At 40.5% G+C, this 20400-nt stretch overlaps 1 protein-coding gene across 1 annotated transcript in view; it reads left to right on the top strand.

Moving 5' to 3' along the window:
* Positions 1-20111, top strand: part of dera (deoxyribose-phosphate aldolase (putative)) — a 45032-nt gene extending 24921 nt beyond the window's left edge. Inside the window, exons 6-9 of the mRNA XM_037122000.1 lie at positions 363-491; positions 3035-3147; positions 18937-19086; positions 19181-20111. Of these exons, the coding sequence (XP_036977895.1) occupies positions 363-491; positions 3035-3147; positions 18937-19086; positions 19181-19237 (449 nt within the window). The 3' untranslated portion in view covers positions 19238-20111. The remainder of the gene's footprint in view (positions 1-362; positions 492-3034; positions 3148-18936; positions 19087-19180) is intronic.
* The last annotated feature ends 289 nt before the right edge of the window (positions 20112-20400 follow it).

Below are 20400 nucleotides of genomic sequence, written 5' to 3'. Positions count from 1 at the left end.
GTAATTCATGACTAAAAAGTGTGAAGCTATAGGATTTTGCAATGCACCACAAATTTAAAAGAAGTTTTTATGTGAATTTTCTGGTAAAACATCTGTATACGTGTCTGGGAAAAATTATGAATCCTGAGTGAGTTGACACAATTGGATAATTGGAATAAACCAAATACTACTTAGATCTTTAACATTTTTTTTTGATTCAGTTAGAACAGTTGCTCTGTGTATTGAAAGATGCATCAATATTTTTATTAATTCTAGCAGGTTCACAGTCCAGTTGTGTTCATGGAGTGAACTTTTGTTCAGTTGGTCATGTTTTGATCATGGATAAAATATGTTCAGTGAGTGTTTCCTGTCCCCCTCTACAGCCATGTATGATGAGATCCATCAGTTTCGAGAGGCCTGTGGTGATGCCCACATGAAGACAATCCTAGCAATTGGAGAGCTGGGTACCTTTACCAACATCTATAAAGCCAGCCTGGTGGCCATGATGGCTGGTCAGTCTTCGCACTACTCAATAACCTACTCTGTAATGTTTCATTTTGTCTTTGATTGTCTGAAGCCCCTTTCACATATGCACTGTAACTCTGTATTTATCCAGAATTTACCCAAATGAGCTGTATGTCTGAACACAAATGTCTGCACTGTTTGCCCTGACTTTACCCTACCCTAGTCCAAAGTCCAGGTGAGCCACATGTGAATAGAGGATTTTTAGGTCTTAAGCGAATTCACAACGGATGGGATGTGTAATCTTCCATGTTTGTGCCTGTTTAATCAGCTGTAACACATACTTTGAAAATGGCATTTAAACTGCTGATCATCAAAGTTCTACATAACAACTGCTCAGTATATTTCCCACAGCCGGTCTCTCACGCTTCCATATGGTCCGTTCATGCTGCTGCTGGACACCCAATCTAAAATGCTGCAGCTTTCTTTCCATGGTGGAGTGTAGCTGCGTTGTAGTCTTCTCTGCTTGCCTAAATATTACTTTTCACACTTTTGCTGGTATTGCGGATACATCTAATTTCAACACCAAAATGTCATCAATACAGAGAAGTCCGTAGCTTACTATCCAGGCGCTGCTTCCACTTGCCCAAACCATTTGCAACATGTGTGAACACGTCGAACAAGCTCTTGAACAAGTAAATGTTGTCAGTATTTTGATCTGATTCTCTGGATATTGTCTGGAGTTCATTTGTGAAAGGGGCTTTTGATTGTTTCTCTTCATAGTCTTGTCAATTGCTAGAATTAAATATTATTGACTGCGGGCTGATGGATCCCTGCAGTCAAATGAAATGTTACGGATAAACTTCTGTTTAACTGATTTTGAAGCTTATGACAAATTAAATTGCTCATAAAAGGACAACCCACAAAGCTTTATGCTGTATATTTAGTTTGCTCCATGTTTTTATTCTTGTTACCACCTGCTTTTCTTGTACTCGTACTGTACAAAACCTTTATGGAAAGAGATGTTTCAGTCTTTGAGAAGCCACTGTGTGCATTTCTAACTGCACTCCGGAGAGTGGTGAGTTGTAAAGCTATCTGCAAAGCTAGCAGATGTTTGATGCCTCAAACTATGTGCTGGGACCCTGCTTGTACTGTTGCTGAAGTTTGGTGCTGTTCTGAGCATTATTTGTGGCTATGAGTGGCTCTTTGATTGCGATTTCTTGTTGGATAGGATGCATAGGATGTAGTGTATTGTTATAGTTTATGGGCGATCTCTGAGGTTGCTAAAACTACATATGCTAGCGGTTGGAAAACTTGATCTCTCTGGGGGGGGGGCCTTACTTGGTGTCACGGTGTGTTAGACCATGGATTAAATTTACGCCGGAATATCCCTTTAAGTTGATGTCTGAGTGTAATTCATGCCATCATTTGGCTTGTGGCGCTGCTGCTTAGCTTTTCTCTTGCCCTCTGAAAAGGTGAAACTGATGAGTGAACAAGCTTTCCCTCTCTGGCACGTGTGCATGTACACACACACACACACATGTAAAGACACACATGCACAAACACACTCACACTCACATTCATCTACCCAAGCACATATGCACACGCACAGGCAGTATGCTTAACTAGCCATCACATAATAAGCAGATTATAGTGCCCAATTGTCAGGGGCTCTGATAGAGATCATTATTAAAACGCACTGCTTTTGTCACCACACTCACTCCCTAATCCCCCCTTGTTCCTATGAATTGCATATGAGATTCCTGAAATTGAATGATAATTTCACCTATTAATCTCTGATGCAGGCTATTTTACTCTGCTGTTCCCCGTCAGTATCCCCATTTGCCCACGCAAATGAATAGAGCTTCATTACCGCCACTGCATTTAATAACCGTTATTCATTATCTAGTAATTAAGACTCCCCATAACGAATCTTAAGGATTATGCTAGTTTGAGGACAAGGGGAGAAAGGCTGAAAGGCCTGAATGGAAAAATACATAGAACATGTCTTTAATGAACTGGAAAATGTTCATCTTGCTCTGTTCAATAATGAACAGTCATTATACACCAGGAGGCAGAGGGGCTGATTTTTTTTTCTGCAGCCCACAGTTTGTGGGTAATCTATTAAAGAGCTTCATTTCATCTTCTATTTTTATCAGGAAAGCTGATAAAACATAATTGGCTGTGAAGGAAGGGAAGGAAAAATGAGGGTTTTTATTGATGAGTGTGCAGCTGCCCTCTGTATGCCATCAGCAGCAGCATATGTTCTTGTCTAGTCTGGCCAGACTGTCAGGGTAGTGCCCTGTCTATACTCTCTCTGTACCTTTGTACTAACACTGTGACATCTGACTTAGTTACCCTACTTAAACAGCATTTTGAATCTTTCTTTACAGTTTTGAATGTAGTTCAGGTAAATAGAGTACCTATGTACAGATTAAGAATGAGTGCCACATGACGGCAGTATATGCTCCTCTGTGTGTTTCAATGTGTTGAAGACCATGTGTACATTTTTAAACTGGACATGACTGCATTATATGTTCCTCTATGTGTGCTGCTATGTTCAAGACCACATGTTACTTTTTAAACTGGACAGGTTCAGACTTCATCAAGACTTCCACAGGAAAGGAGGTTGTCAACGCTACTTATCCTGTTGCCATAGTGATGGTGAGGGCCATCCGTGACTACTACTTGTGTACTGGTCAAAAGGTAAAGTGCCTTCTTCTGCCTTTCTGTAATTGGGGAAAAAAGTTTTGAAAATTTCCTGATGACTATGAAGATGATGGATTGAGCCTGACACTGTACATTGAGTTTGTTTCTTCTACTAGCCAAATTGTTTAATTTGACAGTTCCAGACAGTAACACGACTAAGGATTTTAGAAAGGCAGGAACTTGTATATCTGCTTAATGGTTTAAGTAAATAGATAAACCAATTTCTGTACATGAAGACCAAAAATCAATTCAGACCTTTAAACAATTTCATGCAGTGTCCTCTTCAAATTTATGAAACCCTTGCGCAGTATACTCACATTGTTCTGTAAATGTGTAAAATTGTCTCCTTCAAACTTCCATGGTTAGACATTTTTTAATGTTGGCTTTGAGTAGGAGAAATAGAGTGTTATTTTTTGTTTTTCATCATTACAACAAGTGAAAAACACAAGTTTAACTCCACTGTACTCCTCATACTGCAGACTAGACAATAGCATATCCTTATACACATTTATCATGGCAGAAAGTGTGTTGAAGTACTGTGCGATTAGTGTGTCCTTTATCAGACAGCATAGTCTGAAACATGTTGATATTATCATCCAGAAAAACCTTTTAATGCAACCTAGTGTAGCACTCTCAACACATACTGTATGTGAGATATTATTAAGCATTCATTAGAGGAGGCACCACCTCCATTGATTAATTAATAAATTGAGCAATTTAGTAATAGGAAAATGAATTGCATCAAATTAATTGTTCTCTGTCATAAAAGAAAACATAAACACAATGGCATAATTCAAGCTATGGATGATGAAGAAAACAAATATCAACACAAACGTCAAACTGAAAACGCAACATCAATAGGTACAAATAAACAAAAACAAAAGTAGGCAGACATTGGCATAGCTCTCTATAAAAGCAAGAAATCCCTTTCTGTCTGTGTGTCTGTCCGTGTGTGTGCCTCAAATATCTCTGCAGATCAGGATCAGACTGACCTAAGATTTTCAACATGGCTGCTGCATGGTTTAAGGGTGTGCAACGTTAGATACAATAACTGTACAACATAGCCACGTGCACACCAGAGCCCCCCCCACACACACACACACTCTGACATGCTCCCTGAGGCTTTGAAAAAAAAACAATGTGGATAAATGAATTAATAAGGTGTTTCAATATTTTGTCATTAAAAATATGCATCACACCTGGTATGTGGTGCATGCAGCCTGTTCCAGTCACTCCTGCTTACTTTAACTTTGTTTTCAACTTTTCTCCTTTCTTACTTTATCTTACTTTTTCAGTTTTTACGTAGTTATTTATTAAGCTACTGCCTCTCTAAACATGCTTGTGTGGAGAGTTTTTGTTGCGTTTGTGGTGGAATCGCTCTTTTTACTCTGCCACTCGACCGTCACTCAGCAACACCGCATTGTTTACTCCAGGGATCAGCTGATAGAGCTTAAGTCGGCTGGCTTGGCTACGGTAATGGAGGATATCCCTGCTGAACTTTGGAGGAAAACACACCGGGGATGCAGAGGGAAAGGATCGCTACGTCGGAGGAAAAGAGCGAAATGAGACTTTTGGAGAGGAAGACATTCAAGCCATGTCTCCCCTCTGTCATCATGGGCAACGTGAGATCACTGGGGAATAAGATGGACGAGCATACAGCGCTAACCCAGAGTTATCAGGAATACCGGTAGTGTAGTCTGATGATTTTCACAGAGTCATGGCTACACATGGACATTTTGAGGTGACTGACTGGAATGCGCTCTGTGAGCCACATGTAGAGGACATTGATGGGCTTACTGAGTGCATTACAGACTACATAAATGTCTTTGTCCCAGCAAGGACTGTGCGTTGTTACCCAAATAACAAGCCTTGGGTAACTAAAGACATCAGAGCCATTCTCAACCAGAAGAAGAGGGCCTTCAGAGGTGGCAAGAGGGAGGAGCTGAGGGACATTCAGAGGGAGCTGAATTCAAAAATCACGGAGGCTAAGGATGGCTACAGGAGGAAGCTAGAGAAGAAACTCCAGCAGAATAACATGAGGGAGGTCTGGAGTGGTATGAGGACCATCACAGGCTTCAGGCCAACTAGCAGTGGAGCTGATGGCAGTGTAGCTGGGGCCAATGAGTTGAATCTGTTCTTCAACAGGTTTGACACTGCAGCCCTGGCCCCTGCTGTCTCTCCTGCTGACTGTCTCCAGCCACCACCACTTCTGACCCACCCTCCCCCTCCTGATAGCACCTCATCCAACTCTTTGAGCCCCTCACACCCTTCCCCCACTCCTCACACCTCTCCTGGCTCCCTTGTTACCTGCCCTCCTCTCATTATGGACTTTAATCCTCCCCCTACTCAACCTACACTGTTTACACCACTTCATGCAAGGAGACAGCTGAGCAAACTCCCCGCCGGTAAGGCTGCAGGCCCTGATGGTGTCAGCCCACAGGTTCTCAGAGCCTGCGCTGAACAGCTCTGTGGAGTTCTTCACTATGTCTTCGACATGAGCCTGAGCCTCCATATGGAAGAGAAGAATGATATGGAAGATGTCCTGCCTCGTTCCAGTCCCAAAAACGCCGCAGCCCAGCGGTCTCTCGGACTACCGACCGGTGGCACTTACATCTCATATCATGAAGACCCTGGAGAGACTCATCCTGGAGCAGCTCAGGCCTATGGACAGTCTGCACCTGGATTGGAGTTAAGGATGCCATCATCTCCAGTGCTTTCAAAACCATCAGGCCTGCTCTTCTGGGTGACAAACTGACGGCAATGCTGGTGGATCCTCCCCTTGTGTCCTGGATTGTGGATTACCTCACTGGCCGACAGTACGTGCACCTGTGGCACTGTGTGTCAGATACAGTGGTAAGCAACACCGGAGCTCCACAAGGGACTGTCCTCTCTCCTTTCCTCTTCACCCTTTACACCACAGACTTCAGCTACCAGACAGAGTCTTGCCATCTTCAGAAGTTTTCTGATGACTCTGCTGTTGTTGGATGTATCAGCAAGGGTGAGGAGGCAGAGTACAGAGCTGTGGTAGACAGATTGGTCTCATGGTGTGAGTTGAACCACCTGCAGCTCAACACAACATAGACCAAGGAGCTGGTGGTGGATCTGAGGACAACCAAGACACCAGTGACCCCAGTTACCATCCTGGGGCATAACGTGGACATTGTTGAACATTAAAAATATTTGGGTGTGTACATTGACAATAAACTGGACTGGGCTAAGAACACTGAAGTCCTTTACAAGAAGGGACAGAGCCGCCTCTATTTTCTGAGGAGGCTTCGCTCCTTTAACATCTGCCGGACTATGCTGAGGATGTTTTATAAGTCTGTGGTGGCCAGTGCTATTCTGTTTGCTGTGGTGTGCTTGGGCAGCAGACTGAGATGGCCAATGCCAGGAGACTCAATAAACTGATCAGAAAGGCCAGTGACGTTGTGGGGGTGGAGCTGGACACTTTGTCAGCAGTGTCAGACAGGAGGATCCTGTTGAAGGTGCGAACGCTACTGCAGCACTTCTCTCACCCTCTCCACAATGCTCTGGTCGAATAGAGGAGCACCTTCAGCCAGAGACTGATTGCTCCTAAATGCACCACTGAGCGCCACAGGAAGTCATTCCTGTCTGTGGCCATCAACCTGTACAACTCCTCCTTCTGACTATTGGACTCATTTGGCTATTTATAAAACAAAACAAACAATATAACTATATACATTCTGATTTAATTTATAACGCTACAACCATTTCATTGTATATTGTAAATATTTCACTTTGTATACTTTACTATATTATTATTTATATATATTTTATTGCCTACTTTGATATTTTATTTATTTTAATGTCTACTTTAATATTTTATTTTATTTACATCTTCATCCCTAGTCCTTGTTTCCATTCATGCTATATTTCTATTTCTACTTTGCACGGAGCATTGGAACAAAAACAATTTCCCCCCAGGGATTAATAAAGTAATCTGAATCTGAATGTGTCATCTGTTGCCGCTAGGTGAGTGACTTGTTTTGAATTTTCAACCCCAGTAAGCTAGCTAACCATGGATAAATCCAGAAGACTCTGACAAAAATAGAATGTTTAATGCTTCATGGACAGACTCATTTGCTTTCACTGCTGATGAAGCTGGTTTGCCTGTATGCATAATATGTGCGAGAAGTTGGCAAACAACAAAAAAATAAATGTTGAAAGACATTTCCAGACCAAACACACAGCCTTTGCTGAAAAATACCCAGCTGGAGATGAAAGAATAAGAGCAGTTTTGGAACTGCTTTGGAAATCTGATCAGAGCAAAAGTACTTTGAAGAGGTGGGTGAAATCTACAAATTCAAGTACTTCTGCTAGTTTTGTAGGAGCTCAGGAAATAGCCAGACACGGTACGCTGTTTACAGATGGACAGTATATAAAAGAATAGTTCATTAAGATATCAGAACATCTATTCTCGGATTTCAAAAATAAGAATGAAATTGTACTCATTTGCCTGTGATGAGTCAAAAGACATAAGCGATATTGTGAAGATATGTGAATTCTGCTGGGCCAGAGGAAGAAATCATTGAGTTGATACCACTTAAAGGCCAAACACAGGGGGGAGGAAATCTGTGAGTCTGTGTTGGATTGTTTAAATACCAAAGAAATAAACATCAACCACCAGGTGTCAGTGGCTACTGATGGGGCACTGAGTGTGACAGAAGCACAGAAGGGGTTTGTGACTTCACTTCAGAAGTCACTGGATAGAAAGCTGCTGACGTTTCACTGCATACTACATCAAGAGGATTTGTGCGCTCAAACATTTCCTCCGGAATGCACAGAAGTGATGAATCTCGTCATTCAGATAGTGAACAAAACAATGGCAAAAGGAGTAATCCACAGACAGTTCTGTTTATTATTACAAGAAGTTGTAAGCACATATTCTAATCTCTTGCTGCACAACAAAGTCCAGTGGCTGTCCAGAGAGGAGGTGCTGAAACAGTTTGCTGTGTGTCTGGAGCACATAAAAAACATTCCTGGAAAGCAAAAGGCTCATCTTTCATGAGCTGGAACACCCAGATTGGCTGTAAAAGCTGCACTTCGTGGTGGATATGACAGCGCACCTTAACACACTGAACAAAAGTCTTCAGGGGAAAGGAGGCATAGCCCTGCAGATGCTGGAGGAGGTTTTGGCGTTTGAGTGCAAGATGACAGTTTTTGCAAGAGATATACAGAGGTACGCTGTCTCACTTTCCCTCTCTGAGAGAGTTCAAAGAAGAACCTAATCAAAGCACATAATCAGATAAACTATGAGCATTCGCAGCATGCAATCATCGCTATGCAAACTGCATTTGGAAAAAGATTCTGCGACTTCAGAGAGGAAAAAAAAGTTATCCTTTTCTGTCACGCCCCTGACCACCGATCCATCCCTGTTGAATATGACTGCAGGTGTAAGTACACCTTGTACATAGCACAAGTGTAATGAAACTTTATATGCTCGTATCTTTGTTTTAGGGACCAAATAGTTTTTTACGGAAATGCATTGCATTCACTGGATAAAAAAAAAAAAAGGTACCTTATCTCGTAATTACGAAATCACGATCTCGTAATTATGAGAAAATCCAATAATGGCAATGGTAAATAAATATATTCCATAAGGTTTCCGTTTAGACTGGGCTTTCCACCTGAACAAAGGCTTGAGATGCCTGCTCAGTGTTGACATTTTAATATTAATACCATCCTCATTTTTAAGAAACATCAGTATTTCCCAGTGTCTCACACCAAGAAGGTAGTAATAGTAGACTAACTGCGATAGTGCCATCCTTTCCACTGAAAGAGGACTTAGAGACATTTCCTTTTTACCTTATCTCGTAATCAAGAGATCCTGATCTCGTAATTGCAAGAAAAGATCTCGTAATTAAGAGAAAAGATATGACAGATATATGAGATATGGTGTCTATTTTTTTAAGTGAATGCAATGCGCTTCTGTAGGTTTTGCAGCACCAGTCTGGTTTTATTTGGTGGGAAACTGCCCCAGATGGCTCCTTTTAATATTGTGCGTTACCGACCCCTGCCCCAGAAATCTTTTCTCTGTAGGTTGTAAAGTTCTTTCAGTTCATCCAATGGTCTTTAAGTATTGTTGTGATAAAGACATCTGATGTGCTTAACTCTCTTGGTGTACCAGCCTCTCCAGAAGAACACCTTCTCTCTTATTTTCAATTTTGGATTGTTCCATAATGAGGCTGACTCTACCAGGAAGAAGGACATTCCCTCTTTTTTTATGTAAATGAAGCCAGGTATTTGTAGTGTGAGAGATTATAGGATTCTGGATATCTTCTACTGGACACCGAGTCAAATAATCTGCTGTCCTGAATGGGACATTCAATTCCTCCTCTAGATCTACCCACATGATCTATCTGAGCATTATCTGAGCTCCTATGAATGCTTCCTGTTAGAGAATCATGTTAGGAAGTCGCAGCCCTACATATTGTGTTTTAGCCTGCCATCAAGTTAGCTTCATCTTAGGCCTTTTTCTTGCCCAAATAAATTGATTAAACATGTTATCTATATAGTCTGGAATATAGTCCCTGGAACACCAAGAGATAACATACTTAATTCAGTTTCGGAGCTATGACCGTTTTTATAGTTTGCATTCTTCCCGATAATGAAATCTGCAGTTTGTCCCAGCCTTTGAGAGTGAGTTGTATCTTGTCCAAAACAGGGCCAAAATTATCAGATATCATGTGCTCAAGTCCTTGGTTGAGAAGTATCCTCAAATATTTATGATTTTATTTTATTTTTTTGGTACCCACTGAAATTTTAAAGTGACCTCTGTAACAGCATTTGGATAGTGGTATCACTTCAGACTTAGTCCAGTTTATTTTGCACCCCAAGATCTTTAAAACCAGTTAGCCAGATCCAGCTTTGGTGGGACAGATGTCTGTGGGTCTGTTATCAAAACCAAGTGTCACTAGCAAAAATCAACATTTTATGTTCCCAACCATTGTGATACTCCTAACAGATTCATTTATTCTTATGTCCTACAGGAAAAGCAGATGATCTCAGGCAATTAGTTGTTACCATAGATTTAGGCTTAATGTATATATGTTTTATAATATTCTGAAATACTGGTCCAAATTCTTTCAGTGTGAAAATAAGATAGCTCCAGCTGACATGATCAAATGCTTTGTCCACAGCACTAACAGCTTGTGAAATTAATTAATCAAATGACAGAGTAACAAGTAACATAACAAATAAACATATTCTAATCTGTGTTTTGTATTATATAACAGTGAAGCACATCCAAGCAGAGTCGGTTTCAAAATATGATTGCATGTTACATGTTCTGAAACAAATGTTTTATATATTTACACATGCAAGTATGTAGATCTGACTGACAGACTTGGACAGAAAATAGGACTCAGATGCAGAGTGGGCGAAAGTACAATCAAATTTTATTAATCTGATTTTGGTATTCTCCAGGACGAATGAAAACAAAACGACTATGAAAAATTTCTGAAGACAAACAGGACGAACAGCAAAGAACATGGAATAACAAAAAGCGCTCCCGAAGGAGGAACCTACTCTATTCTAGTGAAAATCTAAGATATTAAATATTACAAAATAAAACTCTCCGAAGAGGAAACAACAGGCTATGAAATGTAACTGCTCTGGTTTATCAAAGTTAATCAACACAAAATCACTCACAACGAGGAGAAACAAAAAGCTATGAAAGTTCAAACTCAAAACTCAAAATACCTGACCAGAAAATTACAAAGAAAACTCACTCTCCTAGAGAGGCAAAATACAGATGAATAAAACAAGAAATATACTTATCACGACAAAGTTCAAGGCTGTGGTTAAAGGCTTTAGTATACGACATGAAAGACGAAATACTTAGGCGACGCAGACAGGGGAAGACAGAGACTTTATACACATGAGGAAGGGGAACACAGGTGGAAACAATCAGGAATCAGGGATAACGTCAGACTGGTGACACAGGAGGAAGGGTAAGTGACCTGAAACGAGAGGAGAGTTACTTTTCAAAATAAAACATGAAATTCACGAGACAGATCCCAAGACAAGACAACCTCACCGCGATGTGACACTGTTCATTTCAGTTACTAAGGGTGAGTAAGTAAGTGGAAGAAAGAGATAGGAACCAGCTTGGTGAAGAATGTGGTGACTCTGGATCGATTTAAGACACAAGGATGAGGGTGTGTAATCTGTAGTGGTCGGGCAAGGCATGTTTTCATAGTTCAGTTTGTTGTCTTTTTTGACACTCCTGAAAGGTTGGGGTTAGGGTTGGAATCGAGTGATCACCCTCCTTGATCCATAGTCATCGTTATGCCCATTTCAGGGGCATCAATGATTTCTTAGATGGCTCTCTTTCTATGAGGTCCCCTGATTCCCAGGAGCTTGAATGACATGAGAAGAGTGTCTGGTCTGCATGCAAGGTTTCCATCAGCTTGTGTTGGATTGACCCATATGTATTGGCATAGTCCAGTGCCTCTCCAATCAGCTGGGTGACTACTCCTGTGTGCTTAAACCATCACTCTCAAGACCCCAATGTGTGCATTCCTCAGAAGGAACTGCTAAGCATGACCACTGTAGAGAAATGACCTTCTGTGGTGCTCCTTGGTTGTCTCAGTCTATGGCTGAAGGAGCTCAGATATGATTCCAGTGTAGCATGCAGCGGGTGAGAGGCATTTTCAGTTATAGTGAGTAGTTTTCTTAGCATCCTCCTCTCACTAACACTTCCACCAGACTCTTCAGTTCTATTCCCAGGACATAACAAGCTTTACTGATGAGCATGTTGAGCCCGTTAGCATCAGCTGCCTTCACCCTGATGCCCCAGTGCACAGCGAGGAGGATGATGCTGGCCACGAGTGATAGGAGACTGTTCTGTTAGGAGCTGCAGCATCCTAACAGCTGATGAAGGCAGGCCGCGATCAAACCACGGTATCGATCAAATCGAAGGACTGGACCTCACAGGTTCCGTCTCTTTCTGAAGATAAGATTCTTCCTTCTGCAGGCGGTGAGGAACAACTAGGTTGTACAGTGTACCTCCGTGGATAACAAAAAGCAATAAAGAATATTCTGACAAAAATGAAAGCAAAACAAAAACAGTCTCTGTCTCGTCCAGAGAGGAAGGAACTGTAGCTGAGGTCAAGCAAAATTGGAAAACATTTATCAAGGTACACCCTTACAGTAACTGCTGAATGAAATTGGAGTCTCTTCACAGCATCGTGTTACCCTGGAAATGCGACATGCAGAGGGGTCTCCTGACCTTTAAACTCTTAGTGACTAGGTTAGAGTGCCCCCACCTTGAAGAGCTTGAGTTTAGAGCTTAGTCTAATTTACTTGCCCCATACATCCCGTGTAGGAGGTAAAACGTGTGTGGAAGACCAGTTCTAAAGCTATATACAAGTTTATACAATTACAACCTTCCAGCGTCAAAAATGGCTGTGGAGTGCTCTGTCATCCATTGAAAGAAGAATTTTATACGACTGAGGGCAGAGCAGCAGTTGATATCCTTTAAGTAAAAAACAGTCTCGGCATGAGCTTGCCTGCTCAAACACAAAAGCATCACAGAGATCTCCTGCCTCAAAACCTCTTCCTCACAACAGACCAAAGGGGGTGACAAGGATACATAGGGACACTGAGCGTAAATGCCATATCCACCAGAATTATGACCAGCTGGCTTGCTGTCAAGATGATGACTACAGCTACTCTGACCGCAACTCAGTACAGAGTCATAACTCCTTAGATAGTGTCAGCGCCTCAGAATGCTTTTTTGCATTACAGCCCTGAGCCACAGTTTAAGCAAAGGTTAAACTACAAGGGTCCCTGAGCTGCTTCTTGTAACTAACAACTGGATCCATCTCTATACTGATAGTCATAAGTTTCTTAGTTTTCTTACAGTTATTACAGGCAACCTTGGATTCATAAGCAACAACTAGCAAACTAAACTATTCTGAATTTAGTAATAGCAGGACACCATGCTATTAATTGAGAGACACCACTGTACAGCTTTGCAAAAACACTCAGAACAACTCATTCATTGTCATGCAGCACCTTTTCTTCAAAGACTGGTATCATTGAACTGGGCTTAGATAGCACAAATCATAGCATAGCATGGCTAACTACATGAATGATGTAATGCACATGTGCTGAATCTATGTGTTTTGCTCACTGTTTGATATTTACAGTGATCTCTGTGTGGTCAGGTTAGTTAGTTCAAAGGTGTTTCACACATGTTCAGGGTCTTTACATGCAACTACCCATCTTCTCTGACCAGGCAACAAGTCATGCACGCACGCACGCACGCACGCACGCACGCATGCACCCTGGACCATATTACACCTACGTGTGGTATCAATGAGTACATGGTGACCACTAGTTGACCCACGCATCACTACTGTTTATAGTTTTGTAGGTCATCAGTAGCAACTTTAAGTCTGATCTGACATTAATAGGAAATCAATAAAGTGAGGCTTGGAATGGTCAAATATTCTTATTCTAGTCAAGATTCTAACTGCAGCATTCTGAACCATTTGCAGACTATTAGTGCTAGCATGTGGCAGACCAGAACATAATGTGTTACGATAATCCAGTATGGATAAAACAATGGCAAGAATTAAGATCTCTGCATCAGTCATTGCGCAGAAAAACTTAAAATATTAGTTATGTTGTGTAGGCTTTAAAATATGATCTTGTGAGCTTCATTCTGAAAGCAGTGGACAGCAAAAAGCACACTGCAAATATGACCAAAAGCACAACACAAGGTGGATGGGTAATGCATACAAAATGACAAAATATGATGACAGCACCTGCTCTTTATGCTTCCAATCAGGTGGTCAGACCGATTTGTTTTGCTTTTTTGGGGGAGAACCCTGCCCACCTGTCTTAACAGTGCAACAAAATATCTGTCAGTCTGGACATAGTGGAATGTGTGGAAAATGTTGCAGCTGGCAACCCCATGTACTGTCCCCTCCACAGTGCAGTCATTTAAGTGCTTGATTGTAAAGCTCAAAGTTGTGACTGTTTAGCCTTTTAAGCCCCAAGCCAGTTCTATAGGGTTAGGGGTTAGGGTTAGGGTGATTCACGGAGTTTGATGTTTAGTTGTTTACTTGAGCAGTGTTTGGGCTGTATTTGGGTCATGTTTTTAGACATTGTAGCCCAGTTTCTGCTGTTTAATTTGATATAAAATATGACTCTATTCTTTCATAATTAGTGTAGCAGTGGCTCTGTGGTTGTTCTGCGTGTTTGAAGGGTTAGGGTTAGGGTTAAAAACCCCGAGGTGGGGTTTAAAGGGCTAATCACTAAATCTGAATCCTGAGTTACTCAGTATCCTGTTGAAGTTCAACATGAAGTAGCATTTATCTCCAAAGTCTTTTTGCAGTTCTGGGTCCAAGTATAAACCGCCATCAAAAAGCCACAAATAATGCTCAGAACAGCACCAAACTACAGCAACATTAGAAACAGGATCGCAGCACATATTTTGAGGCATCAAACATTTGACATCATTACTGGATTTGTCGGAAAAGATAAACAAAATTCACTCCTCCAGCTGCAGGCTCGTGGGGAAGCCCTGTGAGTCGATTACCGAGTGCAATAGAGTTCCGCAGCTCATGGATGATCATTACTGCGGGACTCTACTGCGCTCGGTAATCGACTCACAGGGCTTCCCCACAACAAGGAGGCCTCTCGGGTGGTGAGTTTTGTTTGTCTGTTTATCTGATGATAAAGACACACAGAGCATAGCAGTTAGCAGCCCACCTAGGTCTTTTGGCCTTTCCATTAATTCCTTTCCTATGCAGGTGGATTTAGCATGGCAGTTAAAGGAAGGGCGCTTGGAAAAATATAGAAATTTGGGTAGAATACTATTTTTTTTTTTACAGTTTTCTTCTGATAAAAGATGGCAGTAAAATAGACCATCTTTTGATGTCTTTTTTGCGCTGTTCTAGAAGAGGGATGAGACAAACTGTAAAATGATTTGGTCACTTTTCCCCCGGAGTATGTGAAAAATTCAACTGAAGGTTTAAACTGTAGGTTTGGATATTCTAAAGAATTCTTGCTAATAGGGAAGTATTCATTTTTATTAGGGCCTGAGCACATCTTGATAATGTTTTTGTAGTGATGACTTTTTTTCCCTAAATGATCGCATTTTTCACTGCCTGAACATACCCCCAAACTAGCCAAACTTGGAATATAGGTCACACCTACCGAAACATTTTATAATCTATTATCATTGTGAATTTCCACCACTAGGTGGCCCTACAATCGAGGAAAGTGCATTTTGCCTTATAACTCCCATATATTTATACTTATATCATAGGCTTCTTTGGGTATTTCATTTTTTTTCTGTGGTTATAAGACTCTCACACGTTCATCATGAACTCCCCTGCATGGGCTTGGAATGAAGATTTGTCTACTATTGTACAGAAATACTATTTTTATTTGTTTCAAGAGAGGAGTTATCTAAGTCATGTAGCGCACTGCTCCAGGTTCGAAAACAGCTTCATATTTTTTTTTCTTTTTTCGCTAATACAGCCCTGAATTAGCAGTACTGGAGTCATTAAAAGTAATGCAAACAAAAAGCATCTGTGGACCCTTCTGACAAAAAGTTACCAAAAGAATTGTGATAGTCCAAAAGACACCCAAAATGTGAAACAATAATTTCCTGCCCGTTATGGTCAAAATAGACAGTCTTGCATATCTGGACCAAATATAATCACAATGCCACAAAACTTTGTCTAAGTGTGTATTTGTTCTTCATGTAGAGTGTACATTATTTAATACCAGCAGGAGCAGTCCAGTCAAATTATAGAGGAACAACTTCCTCACTCATATCTGGACAAAATTAAAATATTTGATAAAGAGTCCAGCCCTGAACACATACAGTCATAGTCAAAGCACCATGTATTGGACACAGTAAATGACATTTAGTTCCTTCCTGCACTGTTTGAAACACGGACAATTAAGAGATGCATACACAATAATTGGCCGATGGGGCCGGGTATGCGCCAATGGTAGCATGTCTTGACACGTGTGGACTGCAAGGCCCGTTCATTGCTGCTTGCAGCTTTGATTAAAATTATGTTTGTACCCTGATATTTTTAGAACTTCAGGTTTAGTTACAATAGGGTTAGAAACATACAATAATAAATCATTTGTAAAAAGTTTGGTGGTAGGCTACCGTATACAAATCCTAGTATGCTCCTATACTCCACATTTTAATCAGTGTGATATATATTGAAGTAGCCAAGTATTTGTATCAACATCTGCATGTGATCAAGAACTGGCTGTCAAATTCAATAAAGACAGAACATTTAAAAAACATTTTGACAATATTTATTGTCACTTAACAATTAATTATGCAGATATATAATACTGTATATATGTATTATTTTCTTCCCTCTTTAAGGGAAAGAAGGGCTGAATTTACAAATAAAATGGGGAAAATACATAAATTGGTTTTTAAAAAGTACTTCTTCTGTTCTTCTGTTTCTGCTTCCTCTCAAGTAAGGTTTCAGCTACTGCACTCCTGCACTCCTGGACAAACCCTCCGTCAGTAAATGGCTTTTTGTATTGACCGAAAATCCAAGCGACTTTGTGGGAACATTTATTATTTATTACCATGTTTAGTTAGTTTTCCTCTGTCTCTGGCTCACATCTCTCTGTTTTCTCTCCCTTGATTGCTCACTCGTTAGAGTTGCAATATTTATTGTCTGGAATGCACAGATTTGATTGGCTGAGTAGAATCATGTGGGATGGCTTAACTTGAATGGAATTTGTCAGTGGATTTCCTGATCTGCTAAACCAGTGCCATAAAGTCTAGAAATTTGGCACTGGTAAAAAATAAATGTGTCCCTTCCAAATTTTAAATGCTTCAAAAATTTATTGGCTTTAGGTCCAGGTCTATATAGGACGGTGTCTGGGTCTGGACATCTGTTAGCAACCTATGCCCGAGACACTAAAATTTGAAATGACAACAAGAAACGACAAGCCCTCTGATCGCGGTCTTCAGTTTCATGCAATGTAAGACCCAATGCAAAAAGGTGATATTGGTGTGTGTTATCTTTGAATTTATGCAAGTACAAATACTTGTATTTGAGCGCGGCATCGGCCCGATACCCGACGCCAGTATCGGTATTGGTGCATTCTTGTCTAAGAACTATAGAGAGTGGCTCTTGAGCACGAACAAAAAGTAGTGGGCTTAATGGATTTCCCTGTTCATCCCTTCTTTGAAGAATCAGATAGTCAGAAGCGATATCATTGGTATAAACTGAGACAGCTGAATTAGTATAATAACAAGCTTAATTAATTGAATAAAATTAGGGCTATATCCAAACCTATTAAGTGTATGGAAGAGATAATCCCACTTGACTCTGATGAATGCCTTTTCAGCATCAATTGATATCACTGGTTCTGGGGACATGGTGTATGATTTAGTTAAACAGCCATCGCAATTTGAAATAGGACTGTCCATTGTGAACAACCCATCTGGTCATATGAGATGATATGAGGCAGAAGTGTCAAGTGCCAAGATGGAGTGCAGTGACTTTCGAAAACACTTCATCATCACAATATCCTAAACTGATCCAGAGGTCCCTTTTTTTGTTATTAACAGTATAATAGATGCCTGGCGGGTTGTGGGTGGGATAATGTTATCTTCTGGTGGTTCTGTATAAACTGAAGCAGAGGAGCCCTTTTTTTTAATATAAAACTCTTGAGAACCCATCTGGGTCTGGGGCTTCCCTACTCTGAAGAGACATTATTGCAGTGGCACTTTCCTGCAGTGTACGTTTCTGCTTTAATTTCGATTTAGAGGTCGATTATAGAAGTAAATTACAGAAAGATTTGTCAAATTGGTCACAATCTTGTGTTGAATCTGAAGAATATAGTTCGGAGTAAATCTCTTCAAATTGATTTGAATGGCATGATGGTCTTCTGTTCAGGACCAGCAGCTAATTTAATCTGTGAGATTATGTAAAATGCCGCTTTATGATGAAGATGATTTGCTAACACTTTGGGAGGTTAATTTCCCTCTTCATAAACCTAGTTTGGGAAGTAAGGATTAACCTCTCTGCTTGGGTGGTGGTTAGGAGGTCAACTTCATTTTGTAAACCTACTTTCTTTTTTATCAAATTAGGGGTCATAGAGGCAGATTACAAGTCTATCCAATGCCTCAATATTTGATTGCTTATCAATACTTCTAGTAATTTTTCTAATATATGCATTGTGAGCAGTAATATGTCCCCTAAAATACAGTTTCTCAAAAAGTTGAAGCTATGAAACCATCCATCACATTTATATCTAAAAAGATGTCAATGTGTTCTGAATTAAACTGCACAATATCAGAGGTAGCCAGCAGGTGTGGATCAAGCCGCTGTGTATGTTATATTCTCTGAGTCGGAAGTGTTTCCATTTATATCTGCAGGGGCACGGTCAGTGACCAAAATTGGATTATATTTACACTCTGGGAATGCACTTAGATTTGTTTCTGGTTGACACTTATTTACTATCTGTATCTATAGTTGTTAGAAGTTTGCAGGAGCCGTGGTAGATGTGTCTACTCCATGAGCCTGCTCAACAGCACACCCGTCAGTGGTTTTAATGGTGTGACTGATCAGCGTTTTCACACACAGCGTTGTGTAATATACCCCTGCAAGTCTGTAACTCTATGTCCAGCAGGAAGGTGGTGAGCAAATGGGACATGTCTAATGCATTTCATGTCCCTAATGCATGGCTTTTAAACTTTCATTCCAATACACCTTAAATTTCCTGTTGACAGAGGTGTATGTGTGTCTCCTATAGGTGGGCTTTAAGCCAGCTGGAGGGATCCGGACGGCTCAGGAATCTCTGCTGTGGTTCACTCTGATCAAAGAGGAGCTGGGTAACGAGTGGCTCTGCCCTCACCTGTTCCGCCTGGGAGCCAGCAGCTTGTTGGCAGACATCGAGAGGCAGGTAGGGTTACAGGGTACACACTCAGTACTTTTCCATACCTTACTTCTCTGCATACAAGAGACATGTTTCTTTTAATTTGTTCTTGTTTTTACAGATCTACCATCATGTTACTGGACAATATCCTGCCTATCATGAGCTGCCTATGGCCTGAAGCTATAGACATCCAGTTTTAATGACCAGTCAGAATTTCAGACTCAGTACACAAGGAGCACACCAACTCATCTATTTTATCAACAAAACTTGCATTCAGTGCTTTAATGTAAGACTGGGACCAATACACTAACTTGCCCATACATACCTTACTGAATGTCATTTAGTGAAGCCAGAAAAAACAGTGACTTAGTTAGGAATAAAATATTTGTCAATTTGGTGTTGTCCTTTTGTATCCTGAAATTCTTAGATTTCAACCCTGATCTTTGCTGATCTTAAAAAAAAAGATATGAGAAGTATGTGACCCACCTCTACCAACCCAACTCTGCCCAGTCATACAGTAACACTGAGTTATATTGCATTGTTTTGTATCACTCATATATGAACATCATACCCCAACTGAATGTGGATACACTTTTTTGCTTTTCTTTTTTTACTGAAAGTTTAAGGTTAAGAAAACATGGTGATCTAGGTTACATTTAAAAGGGAAAAATGTTGCCCCTGAACATAAACCATGCTTTAGTTGTGTTTCCTCCTAACTATCTGAGTAAATTCTTATTATATGAGAAGATTCGCAGGAGATATGGAGGGTATCATCAGTGATATTAATAAACCGGTCAAATGATCAGTGTTTTTTATGTTATTGGGAATTATTCTTATGCTCTAGGAGAACTGTTATTTTCATCTCCCAGCATTTGTCCCTGACACAACAAAATTGTCCTATTTACCTTACTGTTCTCTTACATGATTTACCTGGTGACTCAAATTCCAGCTTTCATTTCCACTGTCTTTGTAATGGTTCAACCATCTGTTATTCAGACATATTTAAAAAAAACATAAACTAATAGTGTGATGAATAAAGTATGTCAAATTGACACTATTGGTGTATTTGCATTCTTTATGTTGTCAATTTGCTTTTTTGTTCCATTTTAGCAATCTGATCAAATACATTTTATTTATATAGCTCACAATCACATTTCCTCAGTGGGCTTTAAAAATCTGTACAGTGAACACCCTTGATTTGAGTGAGGAACTCTTGCCATATTTAAGGTCACATATACTGTTTTTATACTGCCTGCATCTTTAAATGCTAATGAGCTCCGTCTGTCAATACCTACTGGGAGAGCCGTTACTGCTACGTCACTCTCAAGGCAGGAACACACT

This window comes from Acanthopagrus latus, chromosome 14, assembly GCF_904848185.1.
Source record: "Acanthopagrus latus isolate v.2019 chromosome 14, fAcaLat1.1, whole genome shotgun sequence".
NCBI lineage: Eukaryota > Metazoa > Chordata > Actinopteri > Spariformes > Sparidae > Acanthopagrus > Acanthopagrus latus.
This window is presented reverse-complemented; position numbering and strand designations above follow the sequence as displayed.